Here is a 23,420-nt window from a genome sequence, read left to right on the forward strand (position 1 = left end):
ATTTAATCAAAAGCTAATTTGGACAAACAAAAAATCATTTGTTACAGTATTCTTGATTACACTTGACATTCTTGTAATTCTTAGCTACAACTAAGCAAATAATGGTAATTATTTGCCTTTTGTTTGTTTGTATAGTATAGCATATTCATACAAATTTCTCTAATAATTTTCCTACTAAGGGCCAAAATAAGAGAAATTATATGAAGCTTAATACTCTCGATCACACGTGCAATGTGGCCAGTTCTGTTACAATGCCAACACAAAGCCTTTTGTTTGTTGCTTTCCTGAAAAGTTATGCTCATAGGCCATGGTTCAAATGATCCACTGTACTGAGAATATGCCGAGTACGGAGTACTTAACAAGAGGTACGTAACAAATCTGATCAAAAAGTTGTCACGTTACTAGTTTAGATTTCACAACAGTACTAGGTTGACAATTAGTTCCAGGCGGAAGATGAGGATAACATATTATACAGGAGTTGTAATTCTTGACGCGAACAAAAACCTGCAATCCAATCATGCCCTGCATACAAATACATAAAGAAAGAATAAAAAAGGCCATCAATAAATATTTGGAAGGACTTGAAAAATCAAATGGTTATGTTATTCTATTTAGTGAACTAATCAAATTAGTGACTGTATATCACAAGTGTCAATTAAAACTGCAATCAGTTTCTAATAATGCAATGCTCTAACTTGCTGGCAACCTTAATGCCCTTACAAATGATATTTCTTACAACACAAGTTCAGCAATAAAAATAGGAAACTGTTTTCATTCATTTTCAATCCAACAATATAATAGTATATAAATTAGTATTAATAGATTTTGATGCGTATAAGCAATCTACCTAAGTTCATTATAAAAAGGGGATACTTTCTTCACCTTCTTTGGTTTAAAACACTCTTTCTAAAATCACAAATCCCCTAAAATTTCCCTCCTTTCTCAAAGTATGGCTTTGAAGTGGCTCTTAAATTCTGTCTTCACTCACACACTTGTACACGTACCTGATCAGAAACAAGGCCTAACTACCGAGAAAGTTAACTTACAGGCCAAAGAGACTGGTGTTAGCACCTTCCAAATGCCTCTCCATTACCCACGATACAAAAAGGCGGACTATGAGAATATGGAGGAATGGAAGGTGGACATGCTGTTGAATCAGTATGGTCTTGGTCATCACGTCAAGGGTTCCCTTGACACGAAGAGGAAGTTTGCTATGGGAGCATTCCTCTGGCCTGACCAGCTCTGAATCATTCAGTTATTCAACATGGTGCTTCTGAAAGGCCTTTAAGAACTGGAGTTGCCTAGATAATATGGGGACTTACAAGGCCTGTTAACGTTTAAGAAATATATACTACTACCTCCGTCTAGATTTAGTTGTCACAACTCATGACACTAATGCGAATTACCATACCAACGTGACAATTATATCTAGACGGAGGGGGGACTGTCTTATATATATAGGTAATAAAACATAAGTGGTGCTCTCTAGCATGTCTTTTAAGTCCTGTAAGGAGGTCACTCAGTCATTTGGTCCGGGTTGCCCACAGTTTCAGACAACTTAGTATGAAGTTGGGGAGAAAGGAAGGGAAATTTAAAGAGTATTCTTTAGCTAGTAGATTGTGAAGGAGTTTTTTTGTAGTATACTACCTCCGTTAACTTTTATTTGCAACTTTGGGGTATTATTTGTGAGATATAAAATATTCCAAGGTTGCAAATAAAAGTTAACGGAGGTAGTATTATACATCATATAAAGTATTACTAGTTTCCTAAAGGTGAGCTATATGTGTTGTTTTTCTGTTAATATAACACCTTAATCATACTCAGAATCAGGCAACAACTACAACCACATAAATCATGAACTTCCTAGAAAAGAAATGGTGTAAAAGAAGCAAATAATAATGAGCTAAAAGGTGCAACTTCCATGCAGCGTAAGAGCACTTATTCCTAATTTGACAAGAAAAGTACAATTATAACAGTTGTACTGTGAGTTTGTGACCATGAATGTTTCTTCACACAAATGACAAATTCCAAACTTTCACAGTTTCTAGAGTCTAAACCAGTCTGATATTGGAAACCAAAAAAGTACTGTATAAAACTTAACCAAGGATACTGGACAGAGGACACCCTCTCCCCAAACAACTATAAATTTATCTCCGAGATTAGACAAAACACCCAATTCGATGGTAATTTCTTACTGTACTTAATAATTTGTGAACGAATTAAATGATCAAAGTTATAAAAAAAAACACACACGCACACATTGGCCAGTGGCCACATACAAATGTAAAATAAAAAAAAAAATAAATAAATAAATTAATAAAAAAAAAAAAAAAGCGATGACAGCATAAGAAAACAAACAAATAAATAACAACATTTTAATAATAAAAACAAAACAAAAACTTTTTCCCACCATCGTTTCTTTTAGGTAACTGTAATTGGGTTACTGGCAATTTTGCCCAAAGATAGTAAATTAAGGGAAATACTCCGTACTAATAAGGGAGGAAAAAGTTGGTGGAAATTGGACAAGAATTCACATGGTGTTACAATAATAAAGCAATAAACTAATGGAGAAGAAATGCAGGCGGCAAAACTATAGTTTTAGTTTATGTGGGCTCAAATTAAAGATTCACCCAAAATCCAAAGGCCATAAATCCAAAAGCATTCGATACTACCACTATTTTACTCTCATCCTCTCATTCTACGAAAAACAAAATACCCACTAACAGTTGCTGGCTTTTGAAAAATGAATACTAAAGCAGTATAATCTCCACAATACCAAAAAAGCTCTTAAAAATTACTAGTTCCTTACTTTGGTCTGGCTATAAATTGCTTATATTTTTGGGTTGAAAGGATGGCTAGTTGGCTATCTGTTGCCATTACATAATGCCATGGTCCTAGCAGAATGTTTTTTATGAGATGCCACAATCACTAGAACTAACATTTCAAATCTCATTCCTATCATATAATGTGCAAAGTCAATGGTAGGTAATTCTATGTACTTTGTTATCACTAGTTGGTAACGAAGTGATCACAGCAACACCGCCCACTACGAATTCTAGGGATGGCGGCTTTGGGAGCAGTGTTTCCTAATATTTTGCTAACAATGATCCAAACCATGCAAATTAATGCTATTGTACACTTGCATATAAATCATCGCAAATTAAGACATTGATGCTAAGGAAGTGATTAATAAAAAAGAAAATGGTTTGAGATTCTAAGCTTAAACAAACGAGTCTTTATGCATGAATTGAATCAAGTGTTCTACTATTATTCAGAAAGAAGCAAACGGTTAAAATTACGACAAGTATATAAATATACAAATGGACATGGCATAAAATAGCAATATAGCATGAAACATACCATGTGCAAGAGGCCTACAAAATTATATAATCTGGTGGATAAGAATGGAGATGGAAGATTTTTACAAATCAAATTCTACTAGTATATGAAGATTGATACGTTTGCCAATTCTAGGAGATAAAATAAAAGTAGCTAGATTGATTATCACCATTTAAAAAATGAAAGAAATTCATGCACCCTTATTTTAGATAAATCATATTGATACCTAAGAACTCATGTGGACCCATGCAACTGTGAGTCAATACTAAATAAGTATGCAATTGAATACATGATTACATGATAGCCAACAAGAGAAAAATTTGGTTAGGAATTGTCAATTTATTTTATTGTACGTTTAGCATTATAGTGTGGATGCAATGCAATGCCTAACTTCAAGTTGGAAGTGCATGAAATCAAGATGTTAATGCATCATAATTAATGTAACTAGAAGCCAAAACTAATCAATTTATTTACCCAGAGAGAGACTTGTTAACATTAGTATTTTTAGGGATTGCAATTTGCATAGCAGAAGAGATTTTGAGCGCTTGGGGTATCATTGAGAGGAGCAACTTAGGCAAGCATGAAACATCATATATAATATTGTATAATTATATTGTATAATATGTACAATCCTAAATAAGATCATATATAATTTTTTATTACAATCCTAAATAAGATTTTCTAACTATAATATTGTATAATATTTACTCATGTAAGAATATGATATGACAATGATTTCACAAAAAGACGTTTATAATATTAGTTGGGGTATTATTTCTATCATTATCCCACCTTAGTTAGGGGTATTAGAAAATATAATAGCTTTTTTTAACATCTTAAAACTATTCCACATATGTCAATTAAATCCGAATAGAGAATATACATAATCCCGGGTTTCTACAACAACCTTTCAAGTTTCAAGTACACACCAAGCAGGTTAATGCCCTCCTACACAAAACCTCACTCTAGAATTCAGCTGGGCCAATTGTCATTCCTAACATAATCACAAGCTTGGAGTTATTATAGAATGAAGTATTGATCTACCCTTCATTAAGTGAGTAATTATACAATACATGATTGTATATGCAACTAGAACTAGTATATTGGAATTGGACTATAAACAATACTAACAAGAAAATATGAGCAATTTTGGGTAATATAATATAACAAGAGATTTAATATAAAAATAGAAGTCGTGTAATTGAGGAAGAAGGATGGTCATCTTCCACTATAAGAATAACAAACTTCTATATGAATGAGTGCTTAAAATGTGAACTTGGATTTTAGCTCCTAAATTTCAAGGTGAAGTAAGAAAAAAGGGAGATTAATCCATCAAAAATTGCATTTACGCGTCCCTTTACCTGAAAGGCAGCTAAATATCCCCAACCTTCCGGATGTTGGCAAAGCCTCCTAAGGTGACATGAAGAGGGGCAAAATAAGACAGGAAGAGAGAGAGCACAGTAACTTCTTGATGCTAAACATAATTCTTAGATTTTTTTTTATATAACAAGATAAGAGTAAAATTTTAATTACTAGTATTGATTTCCCCGACCAATAGGTGGTTTTTTGTTTGTTTGTTTTTTTTTTTTTTTTTAAATGAATTTTTAAGTAATAAATCCTGAATGCTTATACATAAAACTTAGGATTACGAAAGAATAATAACCCTATTTAATACGCCGGACCTTAATTGCTAGAACTGTTCCCCCTCAAAGGATCTCTCTGTCTCAGAATTCTTGGTCCAAAATAAATGGCTAGCTTCAATCATGTACCCACAAAGCAACTCCCCTTGAGGGCAGTAAACACTAAACATGAAGGTAACTTATACCAGAAGGGGTGATGACACATAAACTGTAGACAATATATTGTGTTAATAGGAGTACAATATGCCCCACATCATATGACACACAAATCTTACATCACACAAATCAAAGAAAGAGGTACTCTTACTTTGAAGGAGTCTTCAGTAGCCTCCACATCACAATATCACATTAATACCCAAGGGCAATTATGCCAAATCACACAAATCCCAGGTGTTTTGATCCCCCTATATAAGGGAAGTTACTAAATCCTCAAGGTCTACAATCAATCTTTGAAGTTCAGATAGCATCCAGAAAGTTTTCCCTCTTATATCGTATGACACCAAAAATAGATACAAAAACAATGTATCAACAAAAGCTTCAAAACAAGCACCAATCTCCCATATATTACCAGTTTCTTAAGATGCTCATCCCATTTTCTATGACCTTCTCTGTTTTCGCCTTATTATTTTTGCACCCATCTCGGCCTCCCTTCTTCCATTCTCTCATCTCCCACTTATCTACATTCTCATGTCAGCTCTTTTCCCTTGCAGCTGATAAGAACTACATATTCCTGTTATGTAATGGAATACTGGTTTTCATTGCAAAATACTCAAGTGGCTCTGTCGATACTAGCTCACCACCCCTGCCTGAGACAAGTCCTGATAATGACTTGTATTACAAGGCATACAGTCAGACTATGCAATCCTCGATAGGGAACTCTCTCTTGGTGGAGGATGCCGCCACCAATGAAGATGAGAATGAAAATGAATTAGAAGAAAATGAAATCATGCCAAATGAAGATGTAGAGGAAAAACATGTTGTGTATCAGATCACAGATGGAACAATATGGGAAGAAGTGGAAGAAGAAAAGTATGAAGATGTTATCATTAATGATAACAAAGAAAACAAGAAAGAACATTCTGACAGTTGGTCTTATGAAGAGCAAGAAGAGGACAATTACAAGTATTATGCAGAGCAAGAGGACAATTATGAGTATTATGCAGAGCAAGAAGAGGACAAATATGAGTACTATGCAGAGCAAGGAGAAACAGAACAAGAAGAGGAAGCAATTGCCCAGATGAGTACAGAGGAATTAAACAGAAAGTTTGATGACTTCATTAGAAAGATGAAGGAAGATCTCAGAATCGAAGCCCAAAGACAACTTATAGTTGTTTAAACTGATTAGAGATTAATACATGACTTCATTGTAACATAACTTTCTTTTCCTCTTCTGTTATCCTCCATATGTTATAGAGTATAGACATAGATGCTTTTTTTTCATCTTCAATCACGCTTTACTTTAGACCATAGATGTTAGCAAATACCATAATTATGTTGTAGATATATCTTGGTTTGTGTAGTACACTATTATCATAGACAAATCTTCCCTTATTAGTTTTCTTGTCTTCTTGAGACATTCAAGTTTGTACAAAAAGAACAAAGAGAAAGGCAGTCCCAAAACTACAATATACTCCATAATAGGACATTGGAATGTTCAAAAGTTAAAAAAATTGACACAAACCAAGCAAAAGAAAATGAGTTATCTTGGTAAAGACATTAGATGGACATCGTATATTTAATAAATTGAATATCCTCATGGCACTAAGCCCCATTTTCCATGATGTTTTCAGATTTAATAGAAGGAATGATGAACAATATGCCTCTGTGATTAATCCCTTCATGGGAAATGCTACATACATCTTTATCAGACATACAATAAACCCAACCAAACAAAGATAGGCAGAGTAGCACACTATGCACAGATTTCAGGCACTTATATTGAAAAATGAAAATTTTATGATTATACTAATTTTTTATTGGTTAATTTTGATTTATTTTTTTATGTCAAAATTAATTATGAATGTTTTTTCTTATTTTTAATATTTTTTTATATTTTGATAATTAATTTATGAACTATTTTTTTAATTCTAGTTATTATAAAAACTAAATTTTGTAAATTAATTAGGGAAAAAAATTAAAAATCAAACAAATGAATTTTAAAATTTAGATAAATGATTTATAATGAATTTGACATTAAAAAATAAATCAAAATATAACATATTACTATATAAGTATAATGGTAGTCATTTTAAATCAACCATTCAACCTACTTATATAGTCATATACTTCGTCCGATTTGGATTCCACCCCCCACCCTCCCCCCCAACACACACGAGGGAAATTCCCAACAATCGCATGTTAACCGCTAGTATAATTCCCAACAATCACATTTGGTAAAAAGATTTAAATGTGTGTTGACTACCCATGGAAGACTAACTGAGGTTCCTACCCAAATCCAATTGGCAAAGAAGACTCAAGGTGATAAGTTAGTAACTATCTCTCCTCTCCTCTAATATGCAACAATAGTCTTCAATGCATGCATTAAAAGGATTTTTTGGTCATACAGACAAAAAGAATAATGCTACTCCAACTTCAAAAAAGATTTTTGAAGATAGTTATTCCCGTTTTTCCCCAAGTAGAAATCTCATTAATGACAGGGGAGTATTTCTAATAATTGATATTTAATCAGTAATTCTGGGAAACATTTCTCATACTTTAACAAATCTCTTGCTATATGATATTAATGATATTTTTGTGGATCTGGAATAGAAATATAAGAGTGTTCCATATAATACATCAATTATGCAATTGATTTTAATATGATTGTCCAAATATCTTTTTTTGGCCTTAGTTTCAAAATAAAAATATCTTTTTTGGCCTTTTTCCAAACTAAATCACACTTTTTAGATCTTTATTTAATATTTTATCACTTGTCTATTTATCTGAATTTTGAGAAAATAAAGTAGTATAATCAATGTGAAGTGTAGTCATTTTTTAGGTGCTTTTGACTCATCTTTTTAAAATTCTAATATAATGTGACAATAGTTCAAATATAAATAAAAAAAATGAAAACCAATGTGGCTTGTCTCCCTAACCTTAACCCCTCCAGAAATGCCAAACTATCACAAGTCATGAGGCTAAGGCTGGTCAAGCCAAGTCATGTTAATCCCTCGACTTTATTAATTGTCCCTCCTTATTTTTTTTCACCTATATAAGTTTTTTTAGTAGTTTTTATCCTTTTTTAGCTCAGTAACACAAGTTAGTCTTGCAAATTTCAGCAATTGAATCATGTTGACAAATTTCAATTCTAGATATGTGAAAGCCTTACTAAATATAAACAAGGCTTTATGTTACATAAAAGCATAATGCTACAATTCATGTGTGAATGTGTGATGCACACTTGGGATGTACCAATTTTTTGGGTATAGTTGGCTTTTAATTTAATGCTTCAAAATCTATCCTAAAATCAATCATACGTTCATAGCCAAAAAAGTACAAATGATTGCTACTTTAAGTCAAACACGAACTCAATTTTCATTTGCAAGCACAAATCACACAAAAGTTTGCAAAAACATGCAACCATTAAATATACTAAATGATAAATGTCAACCAGCTGTAAAAAACAATTAAAGATACGTGATACTAAGATTTCAACAATCTAAATTGCTAGTCAGAATCTATTAGTCCACATGTTCAAGTCATGGTTGGGAAAGAGAAATAATGGCTGCTGATAACATAAATTCCATACGTCATTTAATTAAAATATTACATAGATACGATTAAATTATATTAATGTCGCTTATTATGATTATAATATAATGTATATCATTGTACAATTGAAAATCCTGAAGTAATATGAGCCACGATAGCAGTGAGTGACATGGCTTAGTTAATCTTCAGACACAAGGGCAGTTTATATACTGAGTGATTAAAACCACGTCCAAATCATTAGAAATACTATATACCCATAATACAACCAAGTTCAATCATAGTGTCAACATTGTCAAACTATATATGATGATTTATAAGAATTTAATAATTTCACCAGACTGTTTACTCAGCTCATAACCTGTTTGAGTTGTTTCAGTGATTAATAGATATTTCAATTTTATTATGGATGGTGACCTTGGTGTAGGAGTTATAACATGATCTCTCCATAAAATGGCACGAGGGGATTTTGTAGATGAACAGCTAGGAAGACTATTTTTGTTTGCTAATTTGTGTCATAATTGAAGGTTTTTTGAGACTATTTTAGAGAAGAACCTAATTTTTAGGAAACGGCAACATTACCAAACCCAAATTCTAACTCAACTACTAGCTATGTTACTTGAGTTGAGTGTACAAATCTAAGTATCCAACATGTAAAAATAAGAAATTTCAAACATGAAAAATACTACCTTAAATTTAGAAACGGATTCAACAAAGAATACGTGGAATTTAATCCTGTTTTAAGATGAGTTATTGCATGAATTTTGACATAGAAATACATAAACAAACATTTTAAATGGACTTTTTAATTGTAAATTCTTGTTAAAATGCTCATCTTAAACCTATTTGTGAGCACAAATAGCACATATTCTTCTTTTCCTTCCTTTTATTGCTACATTTCTTAAGTGATTATGTGAGTAAGGATTCCAAATCCGTGTTAATAAAAAGATTAAATGAGGAGTCAAAGTAAATTAATATAAAGATTATAGGTTAAAAAAAAAAAAAATTAAACCAACTCCAACAACTTGGAAAATGAAATTAAAAGAGAGATTTTGAGTTTTATATTCTTAACCTTTTACTAGAATACAAGAAACAAGGTGCATGCAGTGATGCAAATATTTTATAATTTCTTTTCTTTCATAGATAGGCTTATAAAATGTACCAAATTGGAAAACTCCTTGAAGACTAGGCACAAGACGCGCCTTTTTGTTTGCTATCTTACGTCTGTTACTCACACTCTTCACTTTATTTCAAGTACTTATATTTGACACTTGACACTTGACACTTGACCCTTGGATGGGTAGGATACTTTGACAGCTTGACACATTTTTAACAAAATTAAGAAAAGATTTTACAAAATGTTGGACATAGGCACCCAAGTCCAAACAACATAGTCTATTACTCTATTATACTTGTATCAAATACAAGGTCAATAACGCACCCATAAAATAAGTATAAACAAGTATCAAAGCCAAATCTTAGATAATCATAAAGTAACCAGACACAAATAGGAATAATATAATCCAACTAAATACAGTAAAAAGTAAAAAAAATCCAAGTTCTTATTCACATCAAGAACAGAAGAAAACAAATCAACATGCTCCAAGCTTTCTGGATCATAAAAAAAGTAAAACTAGAAACAGTTTATCAAAATCATGTTTACTGTTGTAATACTATACAGTTTCCTTCCTTTTGCCGTCGGGGAAAGGGTACAGATGCCGTTCGCACTAATTATTGAATTCCTCCTACAAGGTTAAGTGATTTGGTACTTGGTAGACGTCTAGTCTAGAAGATGATTTTGGATATGATTCTTGGCATTGACCATCATGATTGGGAGACAAGGAAAAAAATGATTGTAAAATAATTGACCCACTTCTACAATGGAAATCAAGGACAATCAAGGACATCAGCACATCATGCGAGCTACACGTGGTTACAATGGAATTCAAGTATGCTGAGGCAACATTAATCACTATTTTCACAAATACTTACAATAGTATAAATTTTTTACTTAATATATATTGCTAGAAAAATAGTGTCATAGAACTTAAAATCATTTAGGGTCCAAAAATTTAACTCCCTGAAAATAGTCAAGTCTTTGGTTTTTTACGGAACTGGTTTTTTTCATGATCTCTAATGCACGTCGGTAATGTCATTCTCACATAGCTTGTTTTTAGGTCTAGTGTTGTAGAAGCCAAAAATTACTATGAGATACAAACAAAAATATTTTTTTAGTGAATATACAGATACACATCTTTAGTGCTCTACATCGTATAACTTTCTCAATATAATATCATCAACATAGCTACCCGTGTAATAAACAAGACTAAGTTCCTATTCTATTCTTATTTCCCCTTATTTCTAGAATAGTAAGTTCTAATTGTCTAGTAAGGATTAATAAGTCCAAACAAGATTAATTATTACTTTCTCCATGAAACACCCTTTAGTAATCACTAACTACAACTACTACTGCAATACTGCCCTAGTTTGTGTCCGGCCATTGAAAAGGTTATAGAACTATAGAAGGTTCAAATATAAGCTACCTCATCCCCAACTATCAGTCTCACTCTCGTCTCTAGTCAGATGAGACTACTAGAGAGGATTCACTGAATCCCCTTCAATAAGTACCCACACTATCCTGGGTCACCCTACAAGCTGAAATCTAATGAATCTCCACAATTCTGTGCCCATACACTGGCCTACTAACAGTTACCTGATTGCAACTTATGTTAGGCTCAAGTCCAAAGAACTCAATGATTAGGGCATAATCAAATATGGCTCTTCCACAACTTCAAACAAGACGCCACAAATAGAACTGCTGACCCTCACATATATTATGAATGGGTTGAAGAAAAAAGAAAAGATAGATAGTAAATAGCTTCATGGACCCAGAACACGTCATCAACTTTACAATAAGAGACGGGAAAAATAATGTGCTATCCAAAATATATTTGGACCTCTATTCAGTCAGCAAGCTTAGAAGAAGCCACTATTACCTCTTTCAATGTAATTCTCCCTAGAAAATTATTAGACTTCTAGACTCTAAAGTGTACGCTCTTAAGCATGTTTTCAAACTACTAACAACACTAGACAAATATGGCAAGTATCTTAACCTATGTATTGACACCTATAGCATGTGTATTTTAGACAACATAACATGAAACAATATAGCATTAATTATGTGAAATGAAACACAAGCAGGTCGACAAATTTGCCTAGGAAGTTTGGTTCTTGGAGGAAAACAAAACAATTTATGCAGCACATGAAGCATTAATTGCTGAGATGATGAAAGAGATAGATCTTCTTCGTCTACTTACTTAGTAAAGCACAGGTGGCTGAAGAATCCATCACATCTTTATACTTGTCTGGATAAATCCTCAATTGGTTTCATTTTCAGCATCTTCTGTAGTTTTTTAATCCAAGTTCTTCCACACTGGGTCCCTGTGTTAACGGTTAAGTCAATCTAAATATGATTCAGACTCATGTCTATTCTATGCATGACTGCAATTCAACAATGTAGAAGACAATGGGATATCCCCTTCAAATTAATGCTTATTTTAGTTACATGGCAAGACCACCTGTACCTGTTTGTAACGGAACTGGAGACAAGGAAAAATAGTCCATCAAAACGACATCAAACGAGACATTTGGGACATGCCTGTGAGAAAGAGGAGAATTTAGGGGGGAAACTCAAAATAAAGAGAACCATTAAGTACATTCCATGAGCAGTTAATAAGTTAATAATTATGCAGTATAAACAAAACTAAACAAAAATACATTTAGCTGGGGAAGAATTTTCCACTGAAAGTAAGACCTAAATAACACTGTTCCTGAAAGCAATATAATAGACAACAGAGAAAGCTTTTTAAACCTATCAACCAGTGATGTCCATCAGCACAGTAACATAGTTTGTCTCTTTCTTTAATTTGGCATTAAACCTCATTATTATGTGGGATCCATGAATAAACAAGTCCTTATAACCACCGGAATGTTACAGTTTAGTCTTTAAGCAATAGAAAATACTAGTGAACATAATTAAATCATGGAAAATTTAAATCTAACTCCCACAAACTAATCATAATGATCCACAAATACATCAATGAACAAATATGGATTAACCAGATCAATTTTTGGCAGAATAGAAGTTCATCTCAGCGGAAGTCAAGAAATAATAATAACAGATGAAGCTATTAGTATTATAGAACAGCACACTTAAGATATCTCTATGTAAATGAAACCCTGCTGTTGCTACAGAATGCAAGAAGTTTCAGAAGTATACATGATGCAGTTTTTCCAGAAAAATATATGTTTAAATTAAAAAAGAGACCCACTCTTTCTTGACAACCATAAAAAATACTACCTTTGTATCATATTGTTTGCAACAAATGAGTTTGCAAGGACTCCTAGGCTAAATTAGTTTGTATATGTTAAATGGAGAGAGAAAGATAGAGATGCATGTGATGAGGAAAGAGATAGATAGAAATCACAACTAAAAAAGGAGGAAAAAAAAAAAAACCATTTGTTGCAAATAATGTGAAACATTCATTTGTGACAAACATCGCAAATAATATGAAACAAAGGTTGTACAAATCCTGCCATCTTTAGATTTTGGTTTCAAAGCCTTACACTATGTTTGGATAACAATAGTGAAGGAAAAGGGAGGAGAAGGAAAAAGAGGGAAGGGAAAGGGAGGTGAGGGGGAGGGAGAAGGGAGCTTCCATTTTCCGTCTAAATCTCTCCAACAATGGAGAGATTTGGTTTATTAAAAGGGGAAGGAAAATGGATCCTTCCAATTCCCTCCCCTTATCTCCCTGCATTAGCTATCCAAATAAAGGATGATGCATCCTTCCTTTTCTCTTCTCTTCTCCTCCTGCCATTTCTCTATATCCAAACATAGTGGTAATGATTTCAGACAAAAAAAAATTCAAAGTAATGCAAGATATGAAACTTAGAAAAAGAAAAGGAAAAAAGAAAAAAGAATAATAACATAAGGCAAAAGCTTCACTTGCGCACTGAATCCATCCACCCAAACAACACTCTGCCAAATAAAATAAAATTTGAAACATATCAATTTGCTGGATAGAGGAGTAACAAATATATTATTAGCAAACTTCCTCAGCTATCATTCCAACATGACATGGACGCCAACAATTTATTTTCATTATGATTTGTGCAGCATGCAGTCCCTCAATATTAATAACTCAGTTACAACTCAATGCCCAAATCACAACAAGAAAGCAAAAAATATCATCAGCCCTCCACGGAATAATATATCAAAGGAGATCTGTAATGTAGACGATATGTGCATTTTATACCCCCTTTTTAGATGGAGGAACTTGTACAATAACATATCTCCAAGTTCATTAGTTACATGCACGAAGTATTTCTTAGTTCCATCAAGCAAAAAACAGTACAGGTAAGTAACAACATAGCCCATCAACTTAAATGTAACACCTAATACTTAAGCATCTGCAAATGCTAGCATATAATCTAACAAATTAGAACAGGCGCTCTTACATTGGATTTTTGATGGCAAGTACTCCTTTGACAAGAAGGAAAGTGAGTGGACAGACAATGCTTCAACCTCAAACTTTACACCTTTATCCTGCATCCTCTCTAGTTCCAGTCTTAAATGGCAAAAGAGAGGAAAAAGAAGTCATCAAACACTGAGACATATTAATGAAAAATTACAACAGCTTAGACTAAGTGGTGAAAGATACCTCCAATGTGGCTCCTCATGCTGCAGGTAACACCTATGTAACAGTGCTTCAATTTTCTTCTTATCTAATGGAACGAAAGAAGCAGGAAAGTTAAAGTATTCTGCATATAGATTAAAAAAACAGGAAAATAAATAAATAATAAATAAATAAATTTTGGGAAGTCTTACTACTTGATTGTATAAAACATATGTTTTCTATTTACCTTCAGTAGTCAAGGGAAGGAGACACTGTGAAGGAAAAGCATAATTTTCATAATCAGATGTAAAAACACCAAGCCAGCAGATATCCGGTACGCAAAGAAATTCCACATCATACGCCATTTCCTAGGAAATCAAATAGAAATGTTTACAATTTAAAAAGGAATGAATCAATCAAGACTATTTGACCACAAAAGTGCAATTAGAATAGGCAATTAACATAATATTTTGCAAATACCACTATGCCTTATTGCCACATGCACCACATAAAAGCAATTGGCACCAGCTATAGAAGTTACTAACCAGTGAGCCAAATCGATAAGTGGCCAAGATGTCAAACCCATATGGATCAGAATCCACCAAGCAATATATAGGAACGTGCAGCTTCTCAGTAAGGAGGCGCAAAAATCTGAAGGATGAGTAAATTCATGCATATCATGAAAAACCGATGAGTGGCATCATCAAACGAGAAAATAAATCATAGAACTTAAATCAGAAACTGACAAATCATTTTTAACATTGCACACTATCAAAAGGCTAAAAGATACCTTCTTGTAGGAACATCTGGGTATCCACGCCCCTGCAACAGCTACAATTAAAAACTAACCCTTAGAAGAAATAAAAACATGAGCTTACTTCATTCCCAACTTACTGTAATGACAATGCATCGATTGTGGCTGCAAAACTTATCATTCACCAGTCTCTGGAAAACTGGAAGAAAGGTTCATTTATTATCACAAGGATGAGTACCCCAGAGTTTATCACGGAAGAATATTACCTGACTCCTTCTCAACAACTAAGATGTATTCAGCAAAACTAAGAATATCTAATCCAATAGTCAAGAAAAATCTTACTATTTAGCACACTTATATATTCTGCCAAAAGATTGATTAAACAGGCCAGCATCTAATGGAAACATGCATATCATCATGTCAATATTCAACTCATAGCTAAGATATTGCATTTATGGATATCATGAACATCTTCAGCTTGGACAGGAACAGGTTGAGCCTGAAGCAAAACAAGATTTGCATATGAATATAAATCTTTATTCCATGAAATGACATAGTATACCAAGGAGGCAAGGACACTTACAATATTAGGATTAGTTATGCAATCAAACTTCTTTCCGTCTTCAGAAAACCTAATCCAGCCCATCACCAACCTAAGAACGAGTTAAGATGAACATGCTATTAAAGTTCACAAAATGCTATTAGCATGACTTATACTTTGGAAGAAGAAACTAATGTCTTGATGCCAGCAGATGTCAAAATTAAGGATGTCTATGTAACTATTTGTCAGCGCATTGATCTTAGGTGTTTTTTACCAGCCCATTAATATTGGATTAGGAATGATGCCAAGAACTAAGGAATAAAGCAAGATTGCACTTCTTAAGTGATTGTCAGTATTTTCAATGCTGCAGCGGCGCAGAATAACTCCGCCATGAAAGAGAGGAGGAAAAGTGGAAATTGAGTAATAAGCAATAAAAAGGAAGATATCCGGTTTAAATTATAGATTAAACTTACCCTTTTGCGACAGATACCTGCAAGACAAGGGATAATAGAATTATGAGTTATTCTAAAGACTTGGAATGTACAAGTCACTTCTCACTGACAAAGAACACAAATCAAAAGTTATTGTGGATGAGCAGCGTGAAGCCATGGTACCAAAGATAATGTAATCAACTAATACATATCAGCTATAAGCCACTAGAAACAGACATGCACAGAGTGATATCAGAGAAAAAATACAACAGTGAATGAGTGCCATGATACCACAGTACACAATATAATTCCTGCAAACATAATCGTCTACAATATTGATAATTTCAAGTCATAAAATTTAGCCGCTTTGTTTTAAAGTTGGTCTACAGTAGCTTCTATATCCAAGTTATAGGAGTAGCTGAGCCATATCTGAAAAGAGAAATATATTGACGAAAGAAGAAAACGAGGTATACTCACTACATTTAAATTGTGGCGACTACACTCAAGGAGTATGCATATATCATTTATGGCACGATCTACAATAGACTGATCTGCACAGACAATAGAAGTATCTTATTAAGAATAGTGACCCTTAGCTTCCAGCTTTCCAATGAAATTAAAAGAGAAACAACACAAGTGGAGAGATTTGAAGATAATCATTAATAAGAATTGTCTACTGCATTTATAAAACCAGGTCTATAGTATTTCAAGGGAAAGAGATAGCTGAAATTCTAAACGAGTGTGCACTCCAATACTGGAGAAAAGAATGATTCAGTTACCAGACTGGTGGTAGAAGCATCTTTGAATAAAATATATTAGTAAAAACCACAGCAGCCTCAGCAATTCTATATTAAGTTTTCATACTGGAAGCACACCTGAAAATAAAGATGGATAAGTATAATATATATCTCGTTTTGAAGCATGTTTGTTTTCTTGTAGAAGCTTCTGAACTATTAGCAACACCCTTAGCAAAACATCTGGTGGAAAAGTAAAGTGAAATAGATGAATGGAATGTGAAGCAGAGTCCGATAATAATTGTAACAAAACATCTGTAAGCAATAAGACTATTATGTTCTGAGAATAAAGGTTACCTATCCTGTGAGCATGTGGTTGCCTTCGCAAGGTAAGTACCTCTGTTCCTACTGGCAAATTGGAGCTGCATAAACTGCATACAGCAATAGAAATAACATAAACATGAAAGCATCATGAAAAATGCACATCCTCCACCACGGAAAATATTTAGTGTGAAATAATAGTCAGTTAAGTGACTCCAAGAGCATATGATTGACAACTAATTTTTAAGATACCATGAAACTTAAAAAGATCTTAATATTTCTTGGATAAAGAGAACCCTAAATCCGCTTCCAATTCATTAGATAAAATACATAATTTCTAGCTTCAGTCGTGTTCAAAACCACAATGCCAGAACTTATTTTACAAAGAGCTTGTTCAGTACATGGTTCTACTCAAAACATGAAGTTTCAGTTGCTCTCATATGCGCAGTTTCCACAGAACAGCAAAATATAATTGTGCTACAGTGTTTTTACTAGGTAAGACCACAAAGAACAATGTACAAGTAATTTCTAAAAACATCCAGATTGATTTAAAAAAAAAAATCTCATCAGCCTTATATAAACTCCTCGTGTACATGACATAAAGTTCCATTGTTTCAAAAATTAGAACATATACGGAGTTATAACAATTTAATTGAAGTCAAAATCACTAGTATACTACTAAATACAGCTTTGAAATCATAAATAAATCAGCAAGTCCAATCAAGTTGTAAATTGTCAACGTATCTTAAAAGGAAACACAAGCTTGGTCTTCAGCATTGTGCATGAAACTAGAATCTCCGAAGAAAGGCATATATTCACATGGATATCAACTCAACTATCAATTACATGTACTTATAAATCAACATATAATTGAATAATTCGAAACTTACACAATAATGAATAAAAAAATAAATTAAAAAGAAACCGAATCAAATCCATTAGCATACCTAATCAAGTTGCACTATGTCAAACTTTCATGAATACAAGCACAAGATCAACCTTCCAAATTGTTTCTAAATAAAAAAAAACTCCGAAAAACGAGTAATTAAATCAATAATGCAAAAAATAAATCAAAAATTGCATGAAAAATTAAAATAAAACCAGACCGCATCCATCAGCGTGTTGAATCAAGCTGCATTTAGTCAAATTCTCTACAAATCCAAATCATATTCTCGTATCTAGCATAATGTCCAAATCGCAAGCACCAATTCATACAAGTATAAGCTCAATCAACAACATATATTTCTAAAATTCTAATTCCACAAAAATTGAAACCTAAATCGAAAATTATAGGACGAAATTCAGAAGTTGTACCAATTTTCAGCGGAATTCGTGCAATAAGTTCTGAATTTATTGATCGAAACCACTGGAGATCGTCCATTGCAAATATCTACGAGAATCGAACGACTAAAATCTGCAACAACAACAAAAAATCAAAAACAAAATGAGGATGAAGATGAATAAACTGAAATTTTGGAATTCAAATTATGGAGTACAAAATTAGGGTTTCGATTATGAGAATTAAGAAGGGATTTACCTCTGATTTTGTAAAGCAAATCGCTGGGTTTTGGAGTTGAACGCTTTCCCTCCATTTTCTATCAGTGTTGAGAGTTGAGTGAGTAATTTTAATTGGAAATTGAATTGAATATGAGGTATTTATACTCTCTAATTTCTTCTACCGCTGAGTTTTATGTCGTAAAGACAATGGGCCTATTAGCGAGGTTCATTTAAGTGGGCTGACACTTTCTCTGAATTTGCCCAATTTGGGCTGTTGATATATACTGGGCCATTGTACAAACATTTTTTTTTTTGTGTGGAGAAACTGAGAACTATAAGAGTAATGTAGACAGAACTTGATTCGAAGTTTAAAGTGTCACCCTCAAACCTTAACTAAGTAAACTGATTGGCATTTACTATAAATAATAAATATACTTGTAATCTACACTCTTTAAAAAGTGAAAAATTCACGGAACAGTTCCTTATGAACATGGGACAGTGGTCCTTCCGCAATTACCCTTAGCTTGGGATGCTATTTACTAAGATTATAAAGGGCCGACGTGGAGGGGTAGGCCTCGAGTGCGACATCCATAAGAGGAGGACGACAATGGAGGGAGAAATCGAAGAAGAGAGGTTAGTATTTTTGGGTTCAAAGTTCAATCTATTTTGTATCGATTTGAAAAAGACGGAGGAGAAATACGGTGGGAAGTGCTTTGAATTATCGTTTGACCCACCACTGGTGGAGGTGGCGTGGAGTACTAACATTCACGCCACCTCTGATTTCCTGCCTTTAGGTATGTTTTAATCAGATTTAATTTCAAGACTGGCTTTTTTCCTTCTTCTACAATTTTGCTTCTGTGTTCTACGACTTCTGATTCAGATATACTTCTAATTGGTGGGGAATTACAGGATCCTTCGTCACTATATTGTTCTATGCATGCCTCGAGAGAGGTGTATAAGCTAATTCCATAATTTAGTGGTCCTAATGGTGATATTAAGAATATCATAATTAAATTAGCTAATGCTACTATTCCAAGAATGAAATCTACTAAAGTGTGTCCTATTGTTGAAGTGATTGGAGGTAATTTATATGTCCTTCACTCTCGCTTTGAAGTCAGAGGTTTCACTACACAACCTGAAATTCCTTTTGAGGTTTTTGATTCGGAAATTAGTGAATGGAGAACTCTTCCAATTCCTCATTTCTTCGTTGCTTGTTCGGTTACTGTTATTTAAGCACATGATGTATTTGGTCATTTTTTTGCAATTGAAACATCTAAATAATGTTTTTGTTTTGATACATTCAAAGAAGAACGGTATTGTTCGTACAACATGACCTCTCATTTAATCAATATTCCCCCTATGACTATACCCTTAGGTCTACCCTGCTTCGAAGTCGACGAGCATGGTAGACAATTGTATGTTCACATTTGTCTTCTCATTGAGCCATGTGCGTACCTAGCCGCCCCTGATGGAACCGTTTATACAAGCAATCTTTGTATCATGCTATTTTTAAAGACATTTTTACTTATCCGCCCATGCTGATGAATGTGTTTATTCCTTTGAAGTCGATACAAGAAAATGTCATTAGAATGTGTGCTTGTTCCATTGCCAATTTGTCAGGTACTACTTGTATCGTTTTTCTCTGCTGAAATATTCAGTCTTCTTAACAACTTATCTATAAGATGATATTTGGAGAATTACCTGAAACTTACTCCACCTTCTTGGATGTCTTTGTGGAAAGAAAGTTTTTCCTTAGGTTTCCCCATCTTGGTCATTTTTTCAATGAGTCTGTTTTACAAGTTTAAAAATTATAACCCATTTAAACATGAAAAAATACAAGAAAACAAAGAATTCGTAATATTAAAGCAGTCAAATAATTAATGTAAATGATGTGATTTTCAACTATAATGTCTAGATATTGTTGGTGTTTTTGTTACAATTTGTATCTTGTATTTAAGAATTTTAAACCCTATCTTTTTAATTAAAATGTATGTGAAATTTCAATTTTTTTTTAAATATAAAAGAATTTTATACATTCAAAAGTTATTCATGGTTTAAAACATAGCTATATAATATGTCATTCTTATATAAATCATGATTTTTTTAGTGGCAAATCTAACATTTTATACAATTGAATTCAAATTAAATAAATTATGTTATAATTATTTATAAATTAACAAATTACATGAAACTACATATATATTATATTAGACATTGTTGACATATGTAGTTATTGATATTGAAAAATTATTCATATCCACTATAGGAACATTGGGACAGTTGTCCCCCATTTTCAAAAAATTAAAAAAAAATAATTGATTTTCATTAGCATACAAATAAACTGTAAATACATTTATATACATTTCATAAACAATATATATTATAAAGTTATAAAATGGTCTAGTGGTTGTTGGGATAAGGCTTTGTTTTCTGTTCTTGTTCATAAGTTTGATTCCTAACTCATACATGTCTAAAATCAAATTTTTTATTTATATTATTTGGAACTAAATTTAAAATTTTATTTTTACAAAACACAGTGTAATGATTTCATTATTCGTGGATGAAACTTATAAAAACTAAAATCCCTTTATATCTTTTTTCATATTGTTTTAAACGGTTATTATTTAATAATTATAACATCATATGAACCCTAGACTTTTGGTGGCATTACCATTATGACAAAACTAATTTGATGTTATTTATTGCATTAAAATTGTATTTAACCTATTAATTTACAACTTTAACTTAATAAATTAATAAAAAAAAAACGGGGGGCGGTGCCACCTAGGCCCCCTTAATAGCTCCGCCACTGGTTCATAGATCCACCAGCACCAACCACGAAATTCACACCAAGCAACCCCCACAACCACCTCCGCCCTACACACAACCAATTCACACCCCTCCAAACCACCGAAAATACGATTCGTACCGATCTAGTGGATTGTGGTTGGTATATGCAGTGGTTCGAAGGGGTTGATGTTCGAAAATTTGGTTTGAAATTTGCGGTGGTTAGCATCGATTGCAGCCTCGATTATGGGGGAAAAGGGTGGTTTTCGGGGAGGGGGGAAAAGGGGTAGGGATAGTTGGGCTGGTTTCGCCAGTTTTGGCTAGGGAAGGGGGTGCCGGCGACTGGGTAGTTGGTGCCCGTGGTGAAAAATTTTCTAAACCACTAAATTTATAACACGTGTCTATTGTGGCCCCACTAACAGATTTCATCCAAGAATCCGTTAAGTGGTGGTGAAATCCAATTTTTGGGGTTTTATATGGTGTTATAATCAAAATTTGAAAAAAAGTGGTGTTATAATCCATTTTTTTCAAAATATGTGGTGTTATTTTAAAAAAAAATCCAATTTCTTAATATGCAATGAAACTTATAAAAACTCTTCTTTTGCCATATAAGAATAATTGTCTTTTCCATAACAAAAATATATACTCTGTATTAATCAATTTATGTGAGCATCTTTTTTTCTTAAATTTTTTATTGGTTTTATTAAACATCTAAAATTTATCCCCTCAGATTACAAATCCTGGCTCCGCCACTGACTAGCAAATTAATTATATTCAAAAAAAAAATTTGATAAAGCATACAAATCAAATATATAGAAGTTGTAATGTCAAAATAATTTATATTAATAGGTAAAACAACAAATTATCTAAAAATTATTTTTTTTTAATCTGCCCGAACTCCAGAATTTTTCAGGCGGGGCTTGATCAGGTCTAGTGAATATATTAGTGAATACTTAATTATAAATGCATTTTTAACAAATATAAAAATCAATCAAACACCAAACTAAAATCTCCCAAAAAATCATTAACAAAAGTGCAAACACACACAAAATTACAGATAATATGTCACCTTTATATTAAAAAATCATTTGTTAAACACATCATTTATTTTATAGCTATACAATACTTTATAAATCAATTTGTGATAATATGTACATATAGTAGTAAAATTACGTAAACAAAATTGTAATTAACTTGAATATAACGTTTTATTGAATTGAATTGAAATTGAAATAAAATATTAGCTAATGGTATTTGAAAAAAATAAAATTAAGTGATATTTTAAAGTAATTTCTTTAACATATATTATATGAATCAATTTATTATAATTTTTTTGGCAAAATCTAATAATATTCCATTTAAAAGGATAGTTAAAAAGGAGTTGAAATAATAATTTTTTTAAAGAAGTTGAAATAATTATTTAGGTAGATGTATATAGAATAATTATGGACATCAAATAAGAAGGAATATGTATTTGTGTATAGATAATATAAAATATTTGGAACGATATTATTAAAATCAAATATTAACCCCCCAAAAAAAATGTCAAAAGGGGAAGGGGGGTTTTGGAGGAAAAAAACAGCACCAAAATATGACATGTGTCACTTCCGGTGTCAAGTATTTGCTTTACAAAAAAAAAATGGAGTCAATTGACCTCATTTCCTTAAACATAGATCCACCCATGGGTTTCCTAATGACCTTTCACTTGAAGCTTAGATGTTTTGTTGTTCGAGATCATTGGTGGTGAATTTTGATTCGTCCGATAAATCAATATCGATTTGTTACTTGGTGGTTTTATACAATATGTTATTTTGAACTGAAAAAGAAATAGCAACTACATGTATCAGTCTAAATTCTAATGCATGTTTTAGTTAATTAGTGCAGAAACTTTGTTGGTTGTTACTTGATTGATAATGTTGAATTGTGTGTACTATATATAGCTTGAAGAATCAATGTAATTTGAATCAAATAACTTGCTAATCCCTGGTTTTTT

At 32.6% G+C, this 23,420-nt stretch overlaps 3 protein-coding genes across 3 annotated transcripts; 2 read left to right on the plus strand and 1 right to left on the minus strand.

The window, feature by feature from the left end:
* Positions 1-22: 22 nt before the first annotated feature.
* LOC110706974 (meiotic recombination protein SPO11-1-like) lies at positions 23-18,774 on the minus strand. The gene is made up of 18 exons (XM_021884986.1): positions 18,681-18,774; positions 18,458-18,557; positions 17,180-17,253; positions 16,964-17,065; positions 16,566-16,639; positions 16,131-16,147; positions 15,700-15,769; positions 15,581-15,615; positions 15,383-15,432; positions 15,257-15,315; positions 15,153-15,184; positions 14,908-15,013; positions 14,610-14,730; positions 14,408-14,471; positions 14,205-14,314; positions 12,272-12,345; positions 12,005-12,128; positions 23-522 (listed from the first exon to the last, which is right to left on the minus strand). Exons 1-16 carry the CDS (start codon positions 18,733-18,735, stop codon positions 12,311-12,313), a joined length of 1,104 nt encoding a protein of 367 aa, XP_021740678.1. The 5' UTR covers positions 18,736-18,774; the 3' UTR covers positions 23-522; positions 12,005-12,128; positions 12,272-12,310.
* LOC110706973 lies at positions 876-1,684 on the plus strand. Its single transcript, XM_021884985.1, has one exon. The coding sequence runs from the start codon at positions 950-952 to the stop codon at positions 1,244-1,246; it is 297 nt and encodes a 98-aa protein (XP_021740677.1). The 5' UTR covers positions 876-949; the 3' UTR covers positions 1,247-1,684.
* Positions 5,373-6,769, plus strand: LOC110706972 (probable ATP-dependent RNA helicase ddx20). The gene has a single exon (XM_021884984.1). The coding sequence runs from the start codon at positions 5,473-5,475 to the stop codon at positions 6,313-6,315; it is 843 nt and encodes a 280-aa protein (XP_021740676.1). The 5' UTR covers positions 5,373-5,472; the 3' UTR covers positions 6,316-6,769.
* Positions 18,775-23,420: the final 4,646 nt, after the last annotated feature.

This window comes from Chenopodium quinoa, unplaced genomic scaffold (assembly GCF_001683475.1).
Source record: "Chenopodium quinoa cultivar QQ74 unplaced genomic scaffold, ASM168347v1, whole genome shotgun sequence".
NCBI lineage: Eukaryota > Viridiplantae > Streptophyta > Magnoliopsida > Caryophyllales > Amaranthaceae > Chenopodium > Chenopodium quinoa.